The following is a 21,862-nucleotide window of genomic DNA, read 5'->3' as shown; positions in this document are numbered from 1 at the left end:
GAGGGAATGAGAGCTACAGAGACGCGAAGACAGCCACAGGCAGCTGGGGACAGAGACTCAGTCTGAACCCAGAGACAGACCGATGAAGACAGCGATGCAGCCGGCAACAGAGCCCACCAGGACAGGCCTCCAGAGGGAGAAAGGCACGCGGGGTGCCGAGCAAAAGGCAGTCCAGGAGGCCTGCCGACCCCGAGCAAGCGCCGAAGAGAAGCCTGGGGATCCCGCCCGGGAGAGCGGCGCGGACTCGCGGGGGAGAGCGGCCCGGATCCTCGCGGCCGCCCGGCGCCCGAGCAACGGGAGCGGCAGGTGGCCGCGCGGGCCGCGCGATCTCCGGGCCCGCGCGCCTGGGGGCCGCGCCCAGCTCCCGCCCTCCCCGCCCCAGGGCCAAACGGATTGGCTTGCTGGGACCTCCGGCTCTCTCCGCCCTTCCCGCCAAGCCAAAATATTTAGCCTGACAACTCAGTGGGGGGACAGGTCTGTTGGGGAAATAAGGCCAAAATACAGGGGGATGGTTGTCCGGGAACCGAGCTCCCCTATTGCCCCTGCAGCCTCACTCACGTGGGGCCGCGCTGCCGGCAGAGGAGGGGGGCCGTGGGGGGGGGGCAGCGTTCTGCTGCCCGGAGCCCTGACACCTGCAGGGTGGCTTCTGGCAGCCACGACCCGGCGGAGCGAGCTTGCTGAAACCTGGCGGGAACGCAAACCGGGTCCTGAACATGCAAGCCGTTCGCCCCTCTGAGCCGCTCGCCGCCACCCGGGGGCTCCGTCCCAGCCAAGGCCCTCGGCCATAGCCAAGATCCTGTGGGCCCGGCCTCTGTCCAGTCGCCTTCCCAAATCAGGCTGCCGGTCGGTCTGTCTGTCCCCGTCTCGGGGCTGGGGCCTGGCGGAGGAGCAACCGCGCGCCTCTCCCTATCGGAGGGCTAGCTTTGCGCGCTCCCTGCGGCCCCAGCCTGCCCGCCCTGCCCGAGAGTCCCTCCTCCCGGGACCCTCTTGTTCGCCCTTACCGCCCCCTCCCCGGCCTGAGACGGGTGGGCTCCTGCAGCCGCCGAGGCCCGCGGGGCGCGAGGCTCTGGGGATTCCGGGGCTTTCCGGGTGCTGGGCCTCCGAGGACGGACGGGTCCCCAGCTCCACCCGCGGGCGGCTCCCGGGTCCGAGGAGCTAAGAGAAGATCTATTAATTTCTCCGCGCAGAAATCGATGCTCTTGTCAGGACGGCGATCGATGCCAGCCCAGCCCCGCGGGGCCCCACCCGGCCTGGGGCCCGGCGCTGGCCGGCCGGGGTCAGGGGCGGTCGCTGGGGCCTGGGGCGCAGCTCCGCGGGGGCTGCAGACCGCGCCCCCAGCCCCGTGGAGCTCACACCTCTGCGCGCGGGCCTCTAGCGCCACCCCGTGGTCTCTCCTGAAAGCGGGCACCTCGGCTCCCTGGGCTCCCTTCTCCGGCTGTTTTGGGGCGACACCTTCCTTCTTGCCCCAGATCCTGCGTTTTGTCCTTTTGGATTCCCCTCCCCTTTCTTCCTAGGGTTAGAGAGTTTTTCACCTCATTTACCCCAAGTGATATCGTACACTCCCTCAGGGGCGCGCACCGCTAGGAGGGAGATCTGAGGCGGGGCGCTGGCTGGGATGACCCCGACCGTAACCTTGCCCCCGCCCTGTCATCTTCCCGCCCCCTAAAGGCAGCTGCTTTAAGCTGGGAGAAATAACGGATCAACTTCCCAGCCACCGCCCCCCACCCCAGCAGACACCTCTAAGGCGTTTCCTCTGGAGCTGGTGGTTTTGGGGGGAGAAGGGGTGCGGGGTCCCCCGAAAGGGGTGGGGGCAGCCTTAGGACTGAGGACGGGAGGGGTGGGGGTGGAGCCAGAGGGGGCAGGGCGGGGCGGGGCGGGCCGCGGGCCCCGCCCATTCCCGGCGGCCGGGTCTTTAACGCTGTGGGCGCACGTGTCGCGGGAGGCCCGGCGGCCGCGGCTGGGAGCGAGCGCACGGACGGCTGCCGGCCGGCGCGATGCTGCGAGGCGGACCTCGCGGGCAGCGAGGCGGGTATGGCCGGGCGGCGGGCCCGGGCAGCCTGCTGGCCTGGATGATGCTGGCGTCCGCGAGCGCCGCGCCCTGCCCCGATGTCTGCTGCCCCCACGGCCCCTCGGGGCTGCGCTGCACCCGGCCTGGGGCCCTGCATAGCCTCCGCCGCCTGCCGGGCGCTGAGAACCTGACCGAGCTGTGAGTGTCCGGCGGGCGAGCGGGCGCGAGGGGCGCGGGGGGCGCGGGGGCAGGCGGGCGTAGCCGTGCCCCGAGGGCGCGCGCACTCTCGTCGGGCGGGCGGGGTCCGGAGCGGCGGGCGCGGCGGGAGGCTGCACCTGGGCCTGCCTCCGCCACCGCGGCTCCCCGGCCGCCACGGCAGTGACCATCTGAACGGTGCCTGGTGCTCCGTGCAGCTGGGGCAAGGGGGTTATCCGCGGACCAGGTCTGAGACAGCCCGGCCATCCCGAAGCAGTCTTCTGGAGATCAGACAGGAGCCCAAGCTCTGCCTCTTGGAGGGGGGGTTTAGCTGCGGAGACCCCTCTGTTTGGCACCCTTACCACTTTAGCCCCTTTCCAGGGGGGAGCTAGGCCCTACCCCGTTCCTTGCCATGATCGGGCAACTTCAGCTCTTGCCTCTGGAACTGGGATTGAGCTGGTATAGGTGGGAAGGGGTGAGGAGGCATAGCTTGGTGGCTGGGCTTCTCTTCTCCCCATTTCCACCGTCTCTTGATTTGGGTGTAGAGGATGAGACTCCTGGCTTCTCTGTCCCTGCCCGGCTCCCTTTCCGCCCTTCGCTCCCTAGCTGGGGCGGAGAGCTAGGGCTCTTGTTGACAGACTGTCCTCTTTTCAGGGCCCCAAACTGGGAGAAATCTCCAGCACTCTGTAGTACTCCAACAACCTGCAGTAATTGGTTACAAAATACTGGAGTACTTGTTAGCAGCTGGTGAAACCTATGGGAGTATTCTGTAATAATTGGCCTAGAGGTACTTGAACATCACATGGCCATGCCTGGAAAATACTTGAGTATTCTATGTAGCTGATGGGGCCAGCAAGACTTCTAGAAGAGGGGAGGGACTGCTAGAAAAATCCTCGTCCTGCCGCCTGGGGCTTAGAGGGTGGTCAAGGAGCGCTGGCCTCATGCGGTGACGGGGACGGGTTGGAAGGCATCCGAGGTGGAAACCGTCTCTGTCTGGAAGTTACTTGAGCAGCCTGTGATAATTGGCAGCGAGGTACTCCCGTATCTCGTGGTAATTAACGGGAAGGTTCTCAGTCTCTCTCTTTAATGGCCCTAGGGAGACCAGGAGATGAGGAGATGGCCTTGTCTGGGTCTGGGCCTAGGGCTTTGCAGGATGGGAGGGGCCGCCACCCCCAGCCCCGTCCCCCCAGGCCCCTGCACCTTCACACCAGGGCCCCGGGCTCCAGAATGTTCCCCCATCAGAGCTGTCCTCCTCGTTCCCTTCCCCAAGTGGGTCCAGCCCCCGGGAGGGTGGGTGGGGGGCATGGACAGGCAGGGCCGAGGACCAGGAGGCACGCAGAGTGGGGAGCTGAGAGGTCCCTCTGGGTGGGGCAGCAGCCTGACCCCCTGCCTCCGCCTGCCCGTCCTCTCCTCCTCCCTCACCCGCAGAGCTAACGAGGAGATAATGGACTCGGAAAGACAGATTGATGATGAATCCAAACGAATGAGGCAGCTTTGAGTGCGCTGCCCGACAGCTTGCACACGGCCACCGCCACCCCTTCCTGGGTCCCTCCAGCTCTAAACCCTGTGGGCGGGGGGGGGGGCTGAGCTCTCCCAGAGTCAGGGGAGGTTGCTCCCTAGGCCCCCCGGGACCTTTGACCCGCTACCTGGCTGTGCGGCTGGGCTGGGGCTGGGAAGGGGGAGGGGGAGAGGTCACGCAGGCTGGTCCCCGCTCCAGCCAGGGAAACGGCGCGGGAGAGGGGAGAGTTCTGAGAAGAGGCAGTGAGTCAGGGGCCCCTGGCGAGTGTGTGTGTCCATGTGCGTGTGTGCACAGGCGGGGGTACACTGACGTGCCGCTGCAGGGCACCCGAGTTCTCAGGAACTGTGTGGCGTGCCAGATCCCGAAGCTGGGCAGGGCCCAGGGCGTCGGCAGCCTCCATCCCCGAGTGCCCGTCCTTCTGCCCCGGCTCGCTACCAGGCTTTCTCTGGCGCTCTGTCCTTATCTCTGGGTCTCTCTGTCTCCTTGTCCTTATCTGTCTGTGCCCTTGCCTATCTCTCTCTCTCTCTCTCTCTGCCAGTCTCTTCCAGCTCATTGTCTCTTTCTCCGTGTCTCTGTTTCACTATCTCTGTGTTTCTGTGCCCCCCTCCTTGAGCCTTCCCATCACTATCTTGCCCTGTAAACCAGCCCTGCTGTGCCTCTCCACCTCCCGCCCCTTCTCCAGCCTCCCAGTGCCTCTGTCCCCTTCTCCGGTCCCTCTTGGGGCAGGGAGGGGCTCAAGGGGGTCCCTGACCGACAGCCTCCGTGCCCTTGCTTGCTCTGCTGAAGGCTGGGGCGGGGGTAGGGGTTGCTGCCCGAGTGTAGGGAGGGGCCGTGGCTTCGGGGAGGTTTGTGCGTGCGCGCGCACGCATGCGGGAGCGAGCGCACAGCGGTGTGGGTCGGCCCAGACAGGGACTGTGTGTTTGGGAACACGCGGATCTGCGTGGCCACAGGGTTCCCTCTGTGCTGCGGGGGCCAGTGGCTGTGGTGGGCCTTGGTTCTCTGTGGAAGCCAGTGTGCCAGCGTGACCCCCATTTCTGAGCACGAACAGGAGAGGCCCTGTAGAAAACCAGAATCCCGAGCTGAGTGTCTATGAATGTGGAGCCATTTGTGTGCACGAGAGACATATGAACGCCCACGTCCGCTTGTGAGGGTACAAGTGTGCTGACGCGCCCACCTCTGCGTTCACGCACGCACAAGTGCGTGTGCAGACACGTGCGAGGAGGTGTGTCTGTGCGTATGTGCGTGCCTGCGTGTGCACACACGAGGGATGTGAGTGTGCCTGTGTGATGGTGAAGACGCATGCGTGCACATGTCTCTTTGTACATGTGTGCGCACGCAGGTCTGTGTGTGACCGGGTGCATATGTGTGCAAGTGTGCATTAGAGTGTGTGTGCATGCACCTGCAGGTGTGATTGTGAGGGAGGCAGGTGGGGGGATATGGGAACTCGAGTGTGGGCCTGGGCCCCTGTGACTCCCATCCCCTCTCCCCACAGCTACATCGAGAACCAAGAGCATCTGCAGCATCTGGATGCCGTTCACCTGAGGGGCCTGGGGGAGCTGCGAGACCTGTGAGGGGGCTGACTGTCGGTGTGGGGTCAGCACAGGGCCTGGGGGACCAGTGACTCAGGGAGGCTGAGGATGGGGGAGATCAGAAAGCTCAGGGGTCTTTGGGGCCCAGCCTAGCTGGGGAGGCTGTGGGGGGATGGGGGGGTCCAGGGCTCAGCACTGGGGGCCGGGGCCTGGGGGGGGGCAGAGAGGCGGGGCCCAGGGTAGCTGGGGGGGCTGTGGGGGGTTGGGGCGCTCCAGGACTCAATACTGGGGTCCGGGGTCTTGCGTGGGCAGAGAGGCAGAATCCAGGGTAGCTGGGGAGGCTGTGGGGAGATGGGGGGGCGTCCAGGACTCAGCACTGGGGGCCGGGGTCTGGTGTGGGCAGAGAGGCAGGGCCCAGGGTAGCTGGGGAGGCTGTGGGGGGTTGGGGGGTCCGGGACTCAGCACTGGGGGCCGGGGTCTGGTGTGGGCAGAGAGGCAGGGCCCAGGGTAGCTGGGGAGGCTGTGGGGGGTTGGGGGGTCCGGGACTCAGAACTGGGGGCCGGGGTCTGGTGTGGGCAGAGAGGCGGGGTCCAGGGTAGCTGGGGAGGCTGTGGAGGGTTGGGGGGTCCGGGACTCAGAACTGGGGGCCAGGGTCTGGTGTGGGCAGATAGGTGGGGCCCAGGGGAATGGGGGCCTTGTGGGCTGACCCTGCTTCCCCCTCCCCAGCACCATCGTGAAGAGTGGACTCCGTTCCGTGGCGCCCGATGCCTTCCGTTTCACTCCTCGGCTCAGTCGCCTGTGAGTGGCCAGGGCTGGGCAGAGGGAGTGGGAGGACCCCCAGACTTGGGTGGCTGCTGGGCTTGTGCTCCACCCCCCAGCTGTTGTGAAGAAGGCCCTGACCCGGTCAGGGAGGTGGCCGTTCTCCTGGGGCTTTTCCGCATCTCCTTCAGGGATGCTTGCGCTCTGGGCACCAGCAGGGTCATGGGTTCTCGCTTCCACGCTTCATGCTACGGGACGTCCTGGGCGCCTGCCCTGTTTTTCTTTCTGGAGTTCAGACACATACCAGTCCAAAGGGAGCAAGGGACAGGAGCGTGTTCCACATTCCGGCCGGGGCTCCATCTCCCACCCCCTCACTGGCCCCCGGGAGAGCCTGGGAGCTGGGGCATTGGATCCACCGCTAGTCACCCTGCCCACCCCTGGGAGTCACAGCTGCCCCTCTGTAGATGGTGGGGAGGGGCAGCGGGGGGCAGGAGAGGGAGACCCTTGGAGTCCCTGGCAGCCCCCTCTCTGGCCTTCTGGGGCCAGGAGTTCAGCCCCTCCTTCTTACCATGGCGAACAGACAGACAGACGGCAGGGTGCTGGGGGCCTGCCATTCATGGGGTTGTGCGGGGTCCTCTAAAGTCTCTGCTGTGTCCCGTGATGTAGCAACAACAGAGAAGGTGATGTTACTCACATCCCTCACGACGTACTGGGGCTTCAGGTAAAAACGAGTACCCAGTGACACCTCACGACACTTATGTCCGTGACTCTTCACAATCAACATGGGTGAGAGAGTGTGCCAGCTCCCTTTTAGAGATGAGGATTCTGAGAATCACAGAGGCGACATTTCCGGGCCGAGGCCACACCCCGCTGTGTCTGGTGCTGGACTGGGCATTCTTTCTGATCCCTGTGTGGTGGTGCCCGCCCCCACTCAGCCCCCACAAACTGTAGGACAGCTAGGCAAGGAGACGGGCCAGGGCAGTCCCCGTAGACGGAGAGCCCCCCGGAGTAGCAGGCTGGCGCGGGGCTCCTTACCCAGCTCGCTGTGTGGCCCAGAGCTGGCACCTCTCGGCTGGCACTCTCTCCGTGTCTGCAGCTGGGGTCCCCGGGGGCCTGGGGGCCCTGAGGAGGGGAAGGGGGGAGGCAGGGAGAAGCTGAGGAAGTACTCGGAGATCCTGGTCACCATCCCCCTTTTCCCCTGGCCGGTTCTGGGCTCCCGGGCAGGGGAGCACAGATGGAGTCCCTTCCCCCAGCTGGGGCCTCAGCACTTTGCCAGCTGGGGCCAAGGCGGGGAGAGGGGAGCAGGCTGTTCCCTGAGACCCCCTCCCTGGGGTCTGGGGAGGGGGTTAGGTGGGGTTGGTTAACCCTCGCTCTCCCAGCGAGAAGAGGGGGACTCCAAGAGCCTAACCTGTCCCAGCCCCAGTGCCTCCGAGGCTGGTTCTAGTTGCCTGGGCTGGAGAGAAGCCAGACGCCAGCTTCTCGCCCCTCCTCCCTCCTCACCCCGGGTCAGAGCGAGGTCGGGGGGCTCAAGGCGGCTGTCTCTGTCTCAACTCCCACAGGAATCTCTCCTTCAACGCTTTGGAGTCTCTCTCCTGGAAAACCGTCCAGGGCCTCCCCCTGCAGGAGCTGTGAGTGTGGGTCTTCCAGGGGCCAGAGCAGTGTGCGTGCCCGCGCACGCACATCTCTGTGTGGAGCTGCGGCGGGCGGTGGGCGGCTTGCTCTCTGAGGACTCTGCCCACGCCCCGTGACCCCCATCCAAGGCTGCAGGCCCCCTGGAGGGGACTCCTGCCCTGAGGGCGGCCGGGGTGTGGGGGCAGAGCTGGCTGGCTGAGGCCGTGTGCGCTCGGGAGCCTGGGGGCTGCGCCATCCCCTGCGCCTGTGCTGGGCACGCCGCGCCAGCTGTGTGCATGTGAACCTCTGCCCACCTCGCCAGCACCCCACGCCCAGGGGCCGCCTGGGGCCGGAGCTGGGTGTGTGTGTGTGTGTGTGTGGTTGGCACCTGAGGCCCCTGGGTCACTGGAACACACTGCCCTTCCCTCTTTGTCGTCCTGCGCAGAGTCCTCCCCCGGCCTGTCTTCCTGAGGAGCCCGCTGGGGCAGGGGAATGCCATGTAGCCCCCAGCCGGCCCCTGGGCTTTCTGGATTCTCTTTCTTGTAATAACGTCTTGTGCCTGGGGTGCCTGAGAGGACCATCTCCTCTGTCCCGTTCCTTCACCTCCGGATCCTCCCCGCCCCGCCGACCGACTGCACTCCCTCCTGCGTGTTACTGCAGTTCTCTGTGGCGCTTCAGGCCCAGCGCCGGCCCATCCCCGACTCTCTCGGTGTCCCCCATGCCCACAGGGTCCTGTCGGGAAACCCTCTGCACTGCACGTGCGCCCTGCGCTGGCTGCTGCGCTGGGAGGAGGAGGGGCTGGGCGGCGTGCGCGGCCAGAAGCTGCAGTGTCCCGGGCAGGGGCCCCTGGCCTTCTTGTCCAACGCTAGCTGTGGTAGGTGCCGGGGGCGGGGGGGGGGAGGGTCCTGGGGGGGGCCCCATGCCTGTGGAGGGAGCACTGGGCAGGGGACTGCGGAACGGACATGGGCAAGAGCTGGGGGGGCTGAAGGTTGGAGGGCACTGGGCATGGCCGGCGGGGGCTCGGGGCCACTGAGGAACATGCGGGAGAAAGCCCTGGGGCTGCGCCCTGCTCTAATGTGCCCCGGCCATCCTGGGCCACCAGGCGTGCCCGTGCTGAAGGTCCAGATGCCCAACACCTCCGTGGATGTGGGGGACGACGTGTCGCTGCAGTGCCTGGTGGAGGGGCGGGGCCTGGAGGGGGCTGGCTGGATCCTCGCGGAGCTGGAGGAATCGGCCGCGGTGACGGTGAGGAGCCCTTCACTGCCCCGTCCCTGTCCCCCCTCTTTCCCTCTCCCCTGGGAAAGGCTTGCACAGGACACAGGGGACAAAGCCAGGAAAAGAGAGACAGTGAGGAAGAAGCACGTAGAACGCAAGGGAAGGGCAGATATGGTTTCGACCCATGAGGCTCAGACTCGTTCTGCGGGGCAGGCACACACATGCCCTCAGGGTGGGCACTGACCCAGCGGGGACCCCAGGCCCCTCTCTGGGAACATGGCGCTCGCTGCCAGAGAGACAGTCCCTGGACCCACAGACCATCTCTCCCGCCCACCGGTTTTGTAGACAAGGGAACAGGACCAGGGGGAGAGCGCACAGTATTCGTGGTCCGGCATCCAGCTGCATTCTCAGGGTCCTTCCCATCTTTGTCTGGAGATTCTGGAAGCAGCATTCTCTTGGGTGTGTGATGAGCTTATCAGTAAAGAAGGTCCAGGTCTGGGCCCAGCTTTCTCACTAATGAATTTTTGGACTGAGTTTCGGAAAAATCCCTTAATATGCCTACACTTTGGTTTTCTTATCGGTCAACTGAGGAGGTGGACGTGATGACCTTTGATGTCCCTGCCTGGTCGTCAACTGAGGAGGTGGATGTGATGACCTTTGATGTCCCAACCGCCCCTGGGCACTCTCTGGCTGCTATCTCTGTCGTGCAGATGTGTCTTTGGGCATCTTCCCGTGCCTGGCCCTTTGTGCTCAGGCAGCCACGAGCAGCCAACAGCTGACTCAGGCCTTGTGGACAAGGTCAGCTGAGGCCGACAGTAGGCTGTGCCCACCCGTCAATCTGGCCCCACATGGGTGGGCACACAGGGTCCAGCCTGTTGGAGGAGCCGGGCCAGTGTGTTCACTTTGGGAGGGGACCCACCCCCAGGATCGCTGGAGGCCCCTGGAACAATATTGAAAGAAGGAGGAGCCACTGGAGCTGGGGACCCAGGTATGGTGGGGGGGGGAACACGAGCCGCTGAGCAGAGCCACCGAGAGTGAGTGATGGAAAGGGAACAAGGCAGAGGCAAGAGGTTGGCCATGACCATCGGTGGAGAGACCTCTGCTCAGCTGTTTTGGGAAATCCCAGGGTTTTGCTTTTCTCTTTGGGGATTTACGTGTTTGCTACCACTTCTGTTTTCTAGAAACTTCCTATAGAAAAGTCACACCCAACTGGGTTCAGTGGAGGGCAAGGGAGGCTGGTCACCCTCAGGAGATGGGACGGTGGCAGAGCAGCTCAAAGGGAAGAGTTGATGGGCTGCCCTGCATCCCCAGGGATTTGGGGGAGACAGGGCTGCAGACAGAAGCTTGGGGCAGGGCCGGGCTTCCTCTGGAGGAGGCTGGAAGCCAGAGCCTGCACAAGAGGCTAGAGAGCTCTTCTGGAACTTCGAGCTTCCATTCCAGTGGAAGCCCGGGGAAACTTCACCTTCTCTGGCACTTAGTCACAGGATTCCGCATTTCTGAAATTTCCAGATAAATGAGGTTTGTCCACTGCTCCATTGACTTCCATCATTTTATGGAAATAGCTTTCTGAAATGTCAAAAGATCATTTTGTCTTACCTCCTTGGCTTACAAAGCAAGAAAGCCACGGTTCGGCAAGATTAGGAACTGTCCTAAGGTCGTGTGACTGGCACACATCCACAGTTTCTTAGGAAGAGAATCTGAACCCGATCGAGTCTTCTGATGATGATTCAGAATCAAGTCACTTTGCCGCTAGCTTCACTCTCCGTGTTTATCTGCCGGAGGGGCTCAGGGTGCCGCCGCCATGCCTACCCAGTGCCCTGCCAGCCCGTATTTCTGGTCTCCCCTGGGCAGAGACTGTTACACTGGGTGTAAAGCAAGAATGAGTTGTGTCTGTTTGGTACTTGGGGTTCTTGACATCTGTTGAGCTGCTCGGATGGTGGTCCTGGTTCAGGGTATTCTGCACCTGTTTTGACGTTACTGGTCATGTTCTAGATTTTTTCGGATCATTAAATAAAGGGTCCAGGAGATAGTCTGCGAACAAGCTCTGAAGGCGGGGGGACATTCTCTCCTCTACCTCTTCCCTCCCTGCTCTTCTCTCCATTCCGCCTTTTTTTCCATCTGGAGCCACAGGGGTGCCCCAAAGATATCAGCTCCAGCCCCCTGCCTCCATACCCACACCTGCTGACACTCTCCCTCATTTACCCTTTTCTTTCCTGACCCAGCAATCTGGGGGTCTGCCATCCCTGGGGCTGACCCTGGCCAATGTCACCAGTGACCTCAATAAGAAGAATGTGACATGCTGGGCGGAGAATGACATGGGCCGGGCCGAAATCTCCGTGCAGGTCAACGTCTCCTGTGAGTCCCAGTGACCCCCCCCGCACCCCCCTTCTTCCCTGGAAAGAGGCTCTGAGGGGCAGGGGCTGGAGGAAGGGGCTGGGATATGTATCTCCACAGCTGCTCCCGCCCAGCTGTTTCCAGATTCCCATGAAAACCTGATCCGGTGGGGGAAGTCCTGGGGGCTGGTCAAGGCCAGAAGGATGGGGATGGATTTCTTTCTGGCTCCCTGCCCAAGGCTTGCTACCTGAGGCAGCCAGCTGCCCAGCCGCTCTCACCACCTTCCCTGCCCGCCCACCGGAGCACTTCTGTCCCACATCCGAGTTTTAAAAGAAGAGATTCCCCTCCCCAGCTCTTCTTTAGGCTCGCTGCCTAATTTCCCTAGGTCTGCCAACAAATAACTTTAAATCCTGTACATTATACAATTTTTTTCTTTAATTGTGAAATATAAGGTAGATATGTGCATAAAGCATAGACACTTTAAACAATAATTGGTCTTCGGCTTCTTCAGAGCACAGCCGCTTTCCTCTCCCTATCCTTTTTCTCTGAACCATCCCGACTTTTGGGATAATCATTTCCTTGCTTTCAAAAATAATTTTACACACGTGTGCTTCCCTATCAGTGTGGTTTAGTTTTCCCCGTGGGCGAACGTCCTAGAGATGGAATCCTCCTGCCAGTATTATTCTGGGCTTCGTTTCTTCTCTGCAACATTGTATTTGTAAGATTCGCCCCTGGTGCTGGGAGCCGCTGTTGTTCCTTAGGTCCTTTCCTGCCGAGTACTGTCCCCTGCGCCACGTCTACCTATCTATTATCAAGAGGCTTTTCCTCTCCTCACATTGGGTCTATTTTAAACCCACATATTTTTTTCCCAAAACCCTTTTTTTAAGGTTTTATTTATTTATTTGTTAGAGAGAGAGAGAGAGAGAGAGAGAGAATGAGCAGGGGGAGGGGCAGAGGGAGAGGGAGAAGCAGGCTCTCCGCTGCACCGGCCGGCAGCCTGATGGCTGATTCTGGGCTCGATCCCAAAACCCTGAGACCATGACCCGGCCCAAAGGCAGATGCTTAACAGACTGAACCCCCCAGGCGCCCCTTTCCAAAAGCTTTTTAACTACATGTTTTTTGCTTGTTTGATGTTTAAGCCCTCTCCCAATCTCTTTTTTTTTTTTTAAGATTTTTATTTATTTATGACAGAGAGAGACACAGTGAGAGAGGGAACACAAGCAGGGGGAGTGGGAGAGGGAGAAGCAGGCTCCCCGCTGAGCAGGGAGCCCGATGCGGGGCTCGATCCCGGGACTCCAAGATCATGACCTGAGCCGAAGGCAGTCGCTTAACCAACTGAGCCACCCAGGCGCCCTCTCCTGATCTTCTTAAGCTTGATTGCACTTCACTTTTCTGGATCCCTTATCCAAAAGACTGCGCGTTTACTTCCCATAGCCAGCACCCGCTTCCCTGGGGCTGTCACTTACGGCCACCACAGAGGCTGGCCAAGCCTCTGGATTGTATGCAGCTGCTGCCTGGTTCATTTAAGATTGACTGTCAGCTTTCTTTAGGAGGTCCCTCCTTGTGCATTTCTTCGGGCCTGCTGGCCAGTTTCTCTTAGGCCCGCCACCTGATTTCTGGCTCTGCCCCCACCCCCCCGACTTGTCAGGTGGGCGCTGGGTCCCCTCCGGCTGCTCCCTGACTTCCGGCTGTCGCCCTGTCTGGCCCGCAGTCCCGGCCAGTGTGCAGCTGCACAAGCCAGTGGAACTACACCACTGGTGCATCCCCTTCTCGGTGGACGGGCAGCCGGCGCCCTCTCTGCGCTGGCTCTTCAACGGCTCCGTGCTCAACGAGACCAGCTTCATCTTCACCGAATTCCTGGAGCCCGCGGCCAACGAAACGGTGCGGCACGGCTGCCTGCGCCTCAACCAGCCCACCCACGTCAACAACGGCAACTACACGCTGCTGGCCACCAACCCCTCTGGCCAGGCCTCCGCCTTTGTCATGGCCGCCTTCATGGACAACCCTTTCGAGTTCAACCCCGAGGACCCCATCCCCGGTGCGAGGGCCACCCTGGGCCCTGCCCCTCTCCGGGGCTGCCCGCCCCCCCCCCCCCCCCCCGCCCCCCGGGGCACAGCCCCCGGGGCCGCGGGGGGGCCTGGTCCTGACCACAGTTGGAGTGCCTGGTCCTGGACGGAAATGAGCCTGGAGCTCTGGTGTCCGGCTCCACGCTGGCCTCCCTGCCCCGCCTCCCCTGAACCCCGGGAGCCCCGAACCCCCAGGCTGCCCCGCTCCCTGGGCTGGCGGAGGAGAGGGTGGTGCACCAGGGCGTCGGTGGCCCAGCTGGAGAAGGGCTGTGTGCCTCTTCTCCTCGAGGTCCAGCCGCCCCACCTCCCCACCCCACCCCCTGCCCCGGAAGGGATGAGTAGGAGGGGCCTCCCTGCCCCTCTGCCCCCCATCTGACTGCTTTCTCTCTTCCTCCCACTGCAGTCTCCTTCTCGCCAGTGGGTGAGTAGCCCAGGCCGGAGGGCAGGTTCTGTCTGGTCCCTGAAGCCGAGGCTGGGGCAGAGGGCACGGCTGACCTGATCCCTGAGGGCTCAGCGGGGGGGGGGGGGGGGGGGGGGGGGGGGGGCGGGGCGGGGGGAGCTGCTGCCGGAGACACGGCGTGGGCCGAGGCCCACTCTCCGTGCCCTGTGTCCCCGCAGACACTAACAGCACGTCTGGAGCCCCGGTGGAGAAGAAGGATGAAGCCCCTTTTGGGGTGAGCGTGAGATGGGGCAGGTGGTCTCAGCCTCGGGATCGGGAGGCTGGGCTCGCGGCTTGTCTGGGAGGAGTCCGCAGGTCTGGGGGCCCGGCTCTGGGCTCCCACGCAGGACGGGGAGCTGTTTGCTCGGGGGGGGGGGCTCTGAGGGAGCAGGAGGAGCTGGGCTCTGACCACCCCCGCCCCCCAGGTCCCGGTGGCCGTGGGCCTGGCTGTCTTTGCCTGTCTCTTCCTTTCCACGCTCTTCCTTGTGCTCAGCAAATGTGGACGGAGGAACAAGTTTGGGATCAACCGTGAGTCGGGGTGCTGCAGCGGGGCTGTCTGTCCGTCTGTCTGTGTGTCCGTCCTGTTGGCTTTGTTTCCCACTGGCTCTCCCTGACCCTGTCCTCCGTGTGGGGGGCCTGCACACGGTGGAGAGCGAGGGGGTGTGCACTGGGGTGGATGCGGGCCTGGCTGCGGGGTGCGTCTGTCGGGTCTGCGGCTGGGAGAGCGTCAGGCAGCAGCTGCTAATTGGCAGCTGGATTATAGTCAAACACTAAGTGGGTCTGGGAGGTCTGAGCTCTGCAGGGGGGAGTTCTTTGGTGGCCCCACTGGGCCTGGGGTTGGGCAGGAGCCAGACAGAGAGAGGCCATAGTGCCTCCCCCGTCCCCTGCGGGCTGCCTCACTCCCTCGCTCCCCTGCCCCTCCCCGGCAAGTTACAGGCCGGGGTTGCCTGGTGCCCTGCAGCCCGACAGGGGCCGGGGTGTGTACCTGGGTTGTGACCCCTCCATGAGGCTGTGTTGCTTCCCCAGGGGCAGCTGTGCTGGCTCCAGAGGACGGACTGGCCATGTCCCTGCATTTCATGACATTAGGTGGTGGCTCCTTGTCCCCCACTGAGGGCAAAGGTTCTGGGCTTCAAGGCCACATCATCGAGAACCCACAATACTTCAGTGATGCCTGTGAGGAGCTATCCTGGGTCAAGGGTGGGGGTGAGCCTGGGTGTGTGCGCGCGTGTGCGTGCGTGTGTGTAGAAGCCCCTGGTATCGTCTCCTTTGTCCACCCCAGGCCTGAATCAGCCTCCCCTCCCCTCCCTCCCTTCCCCGTCCATACCGCAGTATGGGGCTTTGGGGAATGCACAAAGGCTCAGTTTCAGTCCCCAGGCACCCCCTTGGCTGGCAGCCTTGCGCTGCCCCCAGGCCTGCCGGCCAGTCCTTCCCAAGATGGGGGCTGAGGTCTGACCCCGCAGGTGTTCATCACATCAAGCGCCAGGACATCGTGCTCAAATGGGAGTTGGGCGAAGGCGCCTTTGGGAAGGTCTTCCTTGCTGAGTGCCACAACCTGTTGCCTGAGCAGGACAAGATGCTCGTGGCCGTCAAGGTAAGACCCTGTCTACAAGCTGCCACTGGCCTGGGTCCCATGTCCCAGAGCACCATGGTTCCGGGACCGGGTGCTCAGGCTGGGGGGTGGGCTGCGGGGTGTGGCCCCCTTGGGCGTGGGCAGGGGAGGAGGGCCCCTCACCCTGTCCCGCCGTGCCCCGGCGTCCAGGCGCTGAAGGAGGTGTCGGAGAGCGCAAGGCAGGACTTCCAGCGAGAGGCCCAGCTGCTCACCATGCTGCAGCATCAGCACATCGTGCGCTTCTTTGGGGTCTGCACCGAGGGCCGTCCGCTGCTCATGGTCTTTGAGTACATGCGCCACGGTGACCTCAACCGCTTCCTCCGGTAGGAGTGCCTGGCCACCCATGCTGGCCTCTTGGCTCTGAGCCCCTGTACCCCTTCCCTACAAGCGCCATCCCCGATGGTCTGTCGAACCGAGGGGGGACACCAGACATAGCAGGAGGGCCGGGCTCCTGTCCTGGAGGAGCTCAAAGGCGGGTGTGTGGATGGGGGGCCGTCTGCGCCAAGGACATGGTAGCGGTAGTTGGGGGGGTGGGACGCGAGCGGAAGTCAGGACAGTGACTTGCGGAGAGTGTGTTTGCACGTGCGGGGGGCGCGCAGAAGCCAGGCCTGTGGGGGTGACAGTGTGGAGAGCTACGGTGACAGTAACAGGCCTTCCAGGTACTCTGCTCCCACTCTGCACCCTGGCTGCATGTGCATGGACACGTGTGTCTGAATAATCACCCAAATATATATGTATTCTTCATAACCTCCAAGCGTATATGGCCATTTATACTCGAAGAACGTCTTTAAAAATTAATTTCTTTTGCTGTGGTCAGAACAACTCTGACACATTTACTAACGTGTGCCGATGATTTTAACAGCTTTAAGAAATGTGCCCATTTCACAGATGAGGCGTAAGTGGCTTGCCCACAGGCACACAGGAGGGAGTATGACCCTAAGTAGAGCCCTGCTCTCAGCCCCTGACTGTGATGGTCGCATGTTCCCTTTGTTGAGTCCTTGGGTGAGAACGCCCCCTTTCCCAGGATGGCGCCCTGTGAGGTGTGAGGCGGGTAGGGGGAGGGCCAGGCTTGCACTCAGCTTGACCTCCTAGTTGAGCCAAGTAGCTTTCCTCTCTGACCTCAGTTTCCCTGACGGTAAGAGGGACAGTGGGGGGGCTGGGGTTCTGGATGAGAAAGCGCTGTGTGGCTGTCCAGCTGATGGTCGTGATTTGGTCTCCGAACACCCCCTTGGACTGAAGGGTCATCCACGCTGTCAGGCTACAGCATTCGGTTGGGGGAGACCTCGAGTCTGAGCTTATCCTGTGGCGGAGGAGGAGCCCGTGCAGGGGCAGGCGGGAGGTGATGAGAGCCCATGTGGAGTGTGGGGGTGGGCGGGCTCGGGGGACTGGAGTCAATGGGAGGCCAGACCGGAGGCCCGGCTCACCAGACACTGTGTGGGCTCAGTGCTGAGTGCGGGGCATGCAGGCCACCGTCTGGGACCCAGGCTCTGGGAGAAGTGGCTCTTCATGCTGCAGGAAGCACAGGGAACCAACGGAGGGAATCGTGAAGGCTCCTAGATAAGTCTGGAGGACATTCCCTAAGAAGCCCGGCTGTTCCTTCGAGGCTCGGGGCCTTTGCATTTACAGTTCCCTTTGCCTGGAACACCAGGTCTCCCTCCCAGTCACTTCACCCACCTCTGTCTCTGACCCTTTTGAATGGCTTACTCACCTCCTTTCTTCAGGGTTTCCATCTCAGTTGAAATGTCTCTTCCTCCAAGAAGTCTCCCCTGACTTCTCCCATCCCTAGCCTGAGTGCCCATCAGGTGCCCTGTTGATCTGTAGCCTACTCTCCACGGTAGCGCTGGTGATCGGCACACTGCAGGTGTGTAGTAAGCCCCTGCCATACGTGAAAGAATAAACAGATGAGAAAGTTGGCCCGTGGGCAGGGGCCGACCCGACAAAGCCATTGGCTCGGGCAGGAGTCAGAAGAAGGAATATCTGGGGAATGGAGCTGAGTGACCAGGGACGGATCTGGAGTGGTGGCTGTGGGAGGTGGAGGGTGTCCTGGAGACCTTTGGCAGGAAGAAGGACCCCACGGGAGGCTGAATATTGAGGGCAAAGGTGAGAGAGACAGGAAGACCCCCAGGTTTCAGGCTTGGAGCCTGGGGGGGGAAGCTTCCCTTCACGGAGGCAGGGGCAGACCTGGGGAAGAAGCTAAGCATCTAGAGGACCCAGTGGAAGGTGTCCATGGGCAAGAGATGCAGGGGCCAGGGGGCAGCTGGCTGCTGGGCTCAGAGTTTGAGGGGGCTGCCTGGGGGGGGCGTGAATGTGGAAAGTGTGGGCAGTGGTGGAGGCTCCGGAGGTGGGCCCACCCGGTGGCCCCCCCTCCCAGGCCCTCCAGACACCTGCCTCCCTGTTCCTTCCTTCCTCCATTCTCGGGAGTCTCCTCCCCCCTCCCACCCCAGCCCCCCTGGTTCCGTGACCTCAGCCTCCTGGGGGCTCCCCGTCCCCCAGCCGGGCCTCCTCTCCCTCACTCTTTGGCAGGTCCCACGGGCCTGACGCCAAGTTGCTGGCTGGCGGGGAGGACGTGGCTCCCGGCCCCCTGGGCCTGGGGCAGCTTCTGGCCGTGGCGAGCCAGGTCGCAGCGGGGATGGTGTACCTGGCTGGTCTGCACTTCGTGCATCGGGACCTGGCCACGCGCAACTGCCTGGTGGGCCAAGGCCTAGTGGTCAAGATCGGGGACTTTGGCATGAGCAGGGACATCTACAGCACGGACTATTACCGAGTAAGGGTCCTGGGCGCCCCCTCGGATGGGGGCACGCCCTCCTCTTCCTGGGCGGCGTGGGGGCCCAGGCTGCCCCGCTCTGGACTCTAACCCCTCTTTTACCTCCTGGGCCACGGAGGAGGGTGTGTCTCCGCTCTCTGGGACGCACAGAGATGCCACCATCGCTTCTTCCCTCTTAGCGCCGGCCCCCAGAGCCCCTTCCATTCATCTTTAATGACGGGGCGGGGCGGGGGGCACGGCGGGGGCGGGGGCGCCCCCCCTTCCCCCCCCCCGCAATGACGCGGCACCGCCCACAGGTGGGGGGCCGCACCATGCTGCCCATCCGCTGGATGCCCCCCGAGAGCATCCTCTACCGCAAGTTCACCACCGAGAGCGACGTGTGGAGCTTCGGCGTGGTGCTCTGGGAGATCTTCACCTACGGCAAGCAGCCCTGGTACCAGCTCTCCAACACGGAGGTCAGCCCTGCCCGCCGCCCCGGCCCTGCTCCTCAGGTCCCCTGGTGCCCGCATCCCACTGCCGGGGCCCCATGCTGAGGAGGCTGGGTCTCCTCCACGCGCCGCCCCCCACCCCGGTCCCCTTCTCTCCTTGAATTCTTCCCCACTCGGATTCCTGCCTCCACTCACTGTCCGAGCCCAGGCCCAGCTGGCTCCTGGGGGAGCCTCAAAGCACTTTACAGATGGAGCCCAGACCCCATGCTTAGCTGCATTTTATAGACCCGGTAGGCATTATCAGGGAGGAAGGGAGAGGCTTGGAAGAGATGCAGAGCAGAAGAGGGCCTGATACTGCAGCAGGAAGGCTGGAGGTCAGACTGCAGGAAGGACAGGCCCGTCCCTCCCTCTGCCCTCCCCCTTGGACACCGCCAGAGCAGGCCCCAGGTGTTCTGTCTCCCAGAGCAGCTCCCCCCACCCCCTCCTTGGCTCGCAGCTGTCAGCTTCCATTTCTCCTCCTAATGCAGTCTGCTCCCTGGAGGCTGCTGGGGTGGGGGAGAGGGTTATAGATTTTAATTTTCTCAAGCACGGAGAGAAGGAATGGAATTAGTGCTGCCCATAACCCAAGTCCTTTAATGGGGAGGGAGGGAAGGGCGGGGAGAGCCTCCAGGCCCCGTCACTCATCTCCCTGCTGCCATCTCTCCTTCTTTGGATCCCTCAGCTGCTCTAACAGTCCTTCCTGGAGTCTAACTTGGATCTTTCCTGCTGTAGTTTCTGTTCAGAGGTGCTAGGACCCCACAGAATGGTACCTACAGAAGACAAAAGGAATTGGGGTTGCCCCGTACCTTAAATCGCCAGCCAGCCAGTTTTCAAGGCCTTTGCCTGCAATCCTGCTCTACTTTCTTTTTGCCCTCTGGAGCTGAGAGGTGGAGGACCCTTCCCTTCCTCCATTCAGCCCTCGGCCCTGGCTGATGGATTTGGCAAATGCCTGGGCCCCTCCCCTTCCTCAAATCACCTGGCCTGTCTTCCGAGGGTCTGATTCCAGCCCTTCGGGAAGCGGTCCTACGCCCAGCTCAGCCTTCCCAGCCTACCTACCTGCTCAGTGTCGGGGTGGAAAGGAATCCTGGGATTTGCTGCGTCCTTTTAGATTATTCATAGCCAAGAGGCCCAGACATCTGTGGGACCCGCGTGGAGAGCTCAGGGAGGTGCGGGGGGCTGCCGCTGCTGGCCTCCCCCTCCCGCTCCAACTCAGTGCTCCCTCTTCTCTGTCCCTCCGGTGGTCCCAGGCAATTGAGTGCATCACGCAGGGGCGGGAGCTGGAGCGGCCCCGGGCCTGCCCGCCGGAGGTCTATGCCATCATGCGGGGCTGCTGGCAGCGGGAGCCCCAGCAACGCCACAGCATCAAGGATGTGCATGCCCGGCTGCAGGCCTTGGCCCAGGCGCCTCCCGTCTACTTGGATGTCCTGGGCTAGGCGGCCAGCCCAGGGGCTGTGCAGCCCGAACACTGGGGCCTGCCCTCAGTAACCCCTGCAACTCCCAGCAGCCCCAGGGTGACCTCAAAGCATCTAACCCACCCTCAGCATGCCAGAGGGGACAAGTGGGGTCTGGGAGTGGAGGATGTCCCTGCTTCTCTGGGCAGGGTCCCGTCATAGCAATTATATTTATTATCCCTTGGCCGTGTGTCTCTTGCCAGTTCTTGGGATGACGTCACTCTGGGAGAGGGGGATCGAGCCGCGGGTAGGGGGACGCTCCTCCCCTCGCTAGTCCCCGTCAGCGGGAGTCCTCCTCCCAGCAGCTGCCGCAAACCCTCCTGGTCCTGGGGCCACTGTGTCCACCCCGTGGTGGGGTGGCTCCAAGGTAGGCTTCCCAGAACCTCAGACCCGAATCGGCTGTCTCCGTACTTCATGCTCAAGAAGGCCGTTGCTGTAGCGGGAGGGACAGAAGTTAGACCTTGGGGCGGACGGGACGGAAGCATCGGTGGGGAGGGTCTTCCTGGTGTTCGTGCGCACAGAGCAGCAGGCACGTGGTGGAGCACGGATGAGAGAGAGGGAGAGAGTGCTTGGGTGTGCATGTGTGTGCGTAGGTGCACGTGTGTGTGCGCACGTGTGTGGCAGGGGCAGGGAAGGGGCAGGAGAAAGAGATGATGAGGGAGGCAGGACCCATGACCCTTCCCCTCCGTCAGTCTTCTCGGCTCTGAGTGCCTTGAGATCAGCCCCTGGACACTGGGGCCTGGGCGAGGTGGCTGTTTCCTGAGGACAGAGCCATCCCTCTGTCCCATTCTGCCCAAGGAGGAGGTGGGCTTTCCCTTCCCCTCTGCCCCCTGGAACACCACCGGCCTTACCGAATGGCCCCAGGCTTCTGTAGGCTCCGAGGCTGGCTGAGGCCCCACCCGCCCGCCCCATCTTCCTCACCAGGAGCCTCGGAGGAGCGGTGCCCCCACCCGACTCCGGGCCCATCACTTTCAATCACCTGCTCAGCTCCCGCAATAACCCACGCTCCCCATGGCTCCTCAGGGCTAATGTCATGGCTGTCTCATGTCCCTGGGTGACCAGCTCCCCCCACACAGTGATTCAATCTGGGTCTTATCACCCCTAGGCCTAGCCCGATGGTGTCTGCCTCTTGTCCAGGCTGGTTAGTGCTAATGGAGCTCTGACCCAGAGCTGCAGGCTGATTGATGGGGTTGGGGGGGGGGTCTGGTCCCTGAGGGCCAAGTTCACAGGTCCTCCCTCCTCTTCTGACCTGGGGAGGGTGAGTGCAGCCCCACCCAGTGAGGGGGGGCTTGCAGCAGGTGGAGGGGGGGTGTGGAAACATGGTGGGAGAGACGGGGTCAGCGACCAGATCCAACAGGTAGGCCAGGAAAGGTGCAAAGGGAGAGACAATGCAGAGACGGGGGCAGAAGCTACAGACTCGGAGACATGCAGAAAGTGTACAGGGGGATGTGGGGACAGAGCAGAGAGACAGACGGACACCGACGGACCGACGGGGGCAGATGGGTGGTGGAAGCAGACACAGGCCAGCCGAATCAGAGACCGTTCTGGAGAACAGCATGGGAGCTTGCGGGGGGGCGCTTTCTCTCACCCCCACACTCCCATCCTCCTGCTCCTCTGCTGCTTAAGCTTCTCTTCAGGGCTGAGGAGGGGGTGGACTGGGAGACTCCGTGGGTGGAGGTTTGGGGGGTCCTCCCTGAGCGGGATTTGGGCCATCCCCGTAGCAGGGGGCATGGAGGGTCGGGCAGTAGAAGGGACCTGCCTGGGCAAGTGGAACATTTCCAGTGTTCCAGAGCATCCGGAGCATCAGGGCATCAGAAGCTCTTAAGACCACAGCCAGAGGTATTGCTGGAAAAGCTGGGCAGGTAAGGTGAGGAGTTCTGGGAACAAGGTCGGGAC

General features: G+C 62.7%; 1 protein-coding gene across 2 annotated transcripts; it reads left to right on the top strand.

Moving 5' to 3' along the window:
* Window positions 1–1,994: 1,994 nt before the first annotated feature.
* NTRK1 (neurotrophic receptor tyrosine kinase 1) lies at window positions 1,995–20,032 on the top strand. 2 transcript variants are annotated; one of them, XM_025858843.2, is made up of 17 exons: window positions 1,995–2,206; window positions 5,215–5,289; window positions 5,978–6,049; window positions 7,570–7,638; window positions 8,350–8,495; window positions 8,724–8,866; window positions 11,059–11,191; window positions 12,882–13,208; window positions 13,640–13,657; window positions 13,855–13,910; window positions 14,101–14,203; window positions 14,702–14,848; window positions 15,136–15,266; window positions 15,435–15,607; window positions 17,808–18,048; window positions 18,345–18,503; window positions 19,763–20,032. In XM_025858843.2, exons 1-17 carry the CDS (start codon window positions 1,995–1,997, stop codon window positions 19,946–19,948), a joined length of 2,391 nt encoding a protein of 796 aa, XP_025714628.1. In that variant the 3' UTR covers window positions 19,949–20,032. The 2 variants fall into 2 exon arrangements, with proteins under 2 accessions (XP_025714628.1, XP_025714627.1); XM_025858842.2 differs by lacking the exon at window positions 13,640–13,657.
* Window positions 20,033–21,862: the final 1,830 nt, after the last annotated feature.

The sequence above is a fragment of the Callorhinus ursinus genome, unplaced genomic scaffold (assembly GCF_003265705.2).
Source record: "Callorhinus ursinus isolate GAN/ISIS: 27379988/994484 unplaced genomic scaffold, GSC_fseal_2.0 scaffold92, whole genome shotgun sequence".
Classification (NCBI taxonomy): domain Eukaryota; kingdom Metazoa; phylum Chordata; class Mammalia; order Carnivora; family Otariidae; genus Callorhinus; species Callorhinus ursinus.
This window is presented reverse-complemented; position numbering and strand designations above follow the sequence as displayed.

Coding starts and splice junctions, on each gene's coding strand:
- NTRK1 (XM_025858843.2), top strand. CDS start 1,995: ATGCTGCGAGGCGGACCTCGCGGGCAGCGAGGCGGGTATGGCCGGGCG. Junction 2,207..5,214: donor GCTGAGAACCTGACCGAGCT/GTGAGTGTCCGG, acceptor CTCTCCCCACAG/CTACATCGAGAACCAAGAGC. Junction 11,192..12,881: donor CGTGCAGGTCAACGTCTCCT/GTGAGTCCCAGT, acceptor TCTGGCCCGCAG/TCCCGGCCAGTGTGCAGCTG.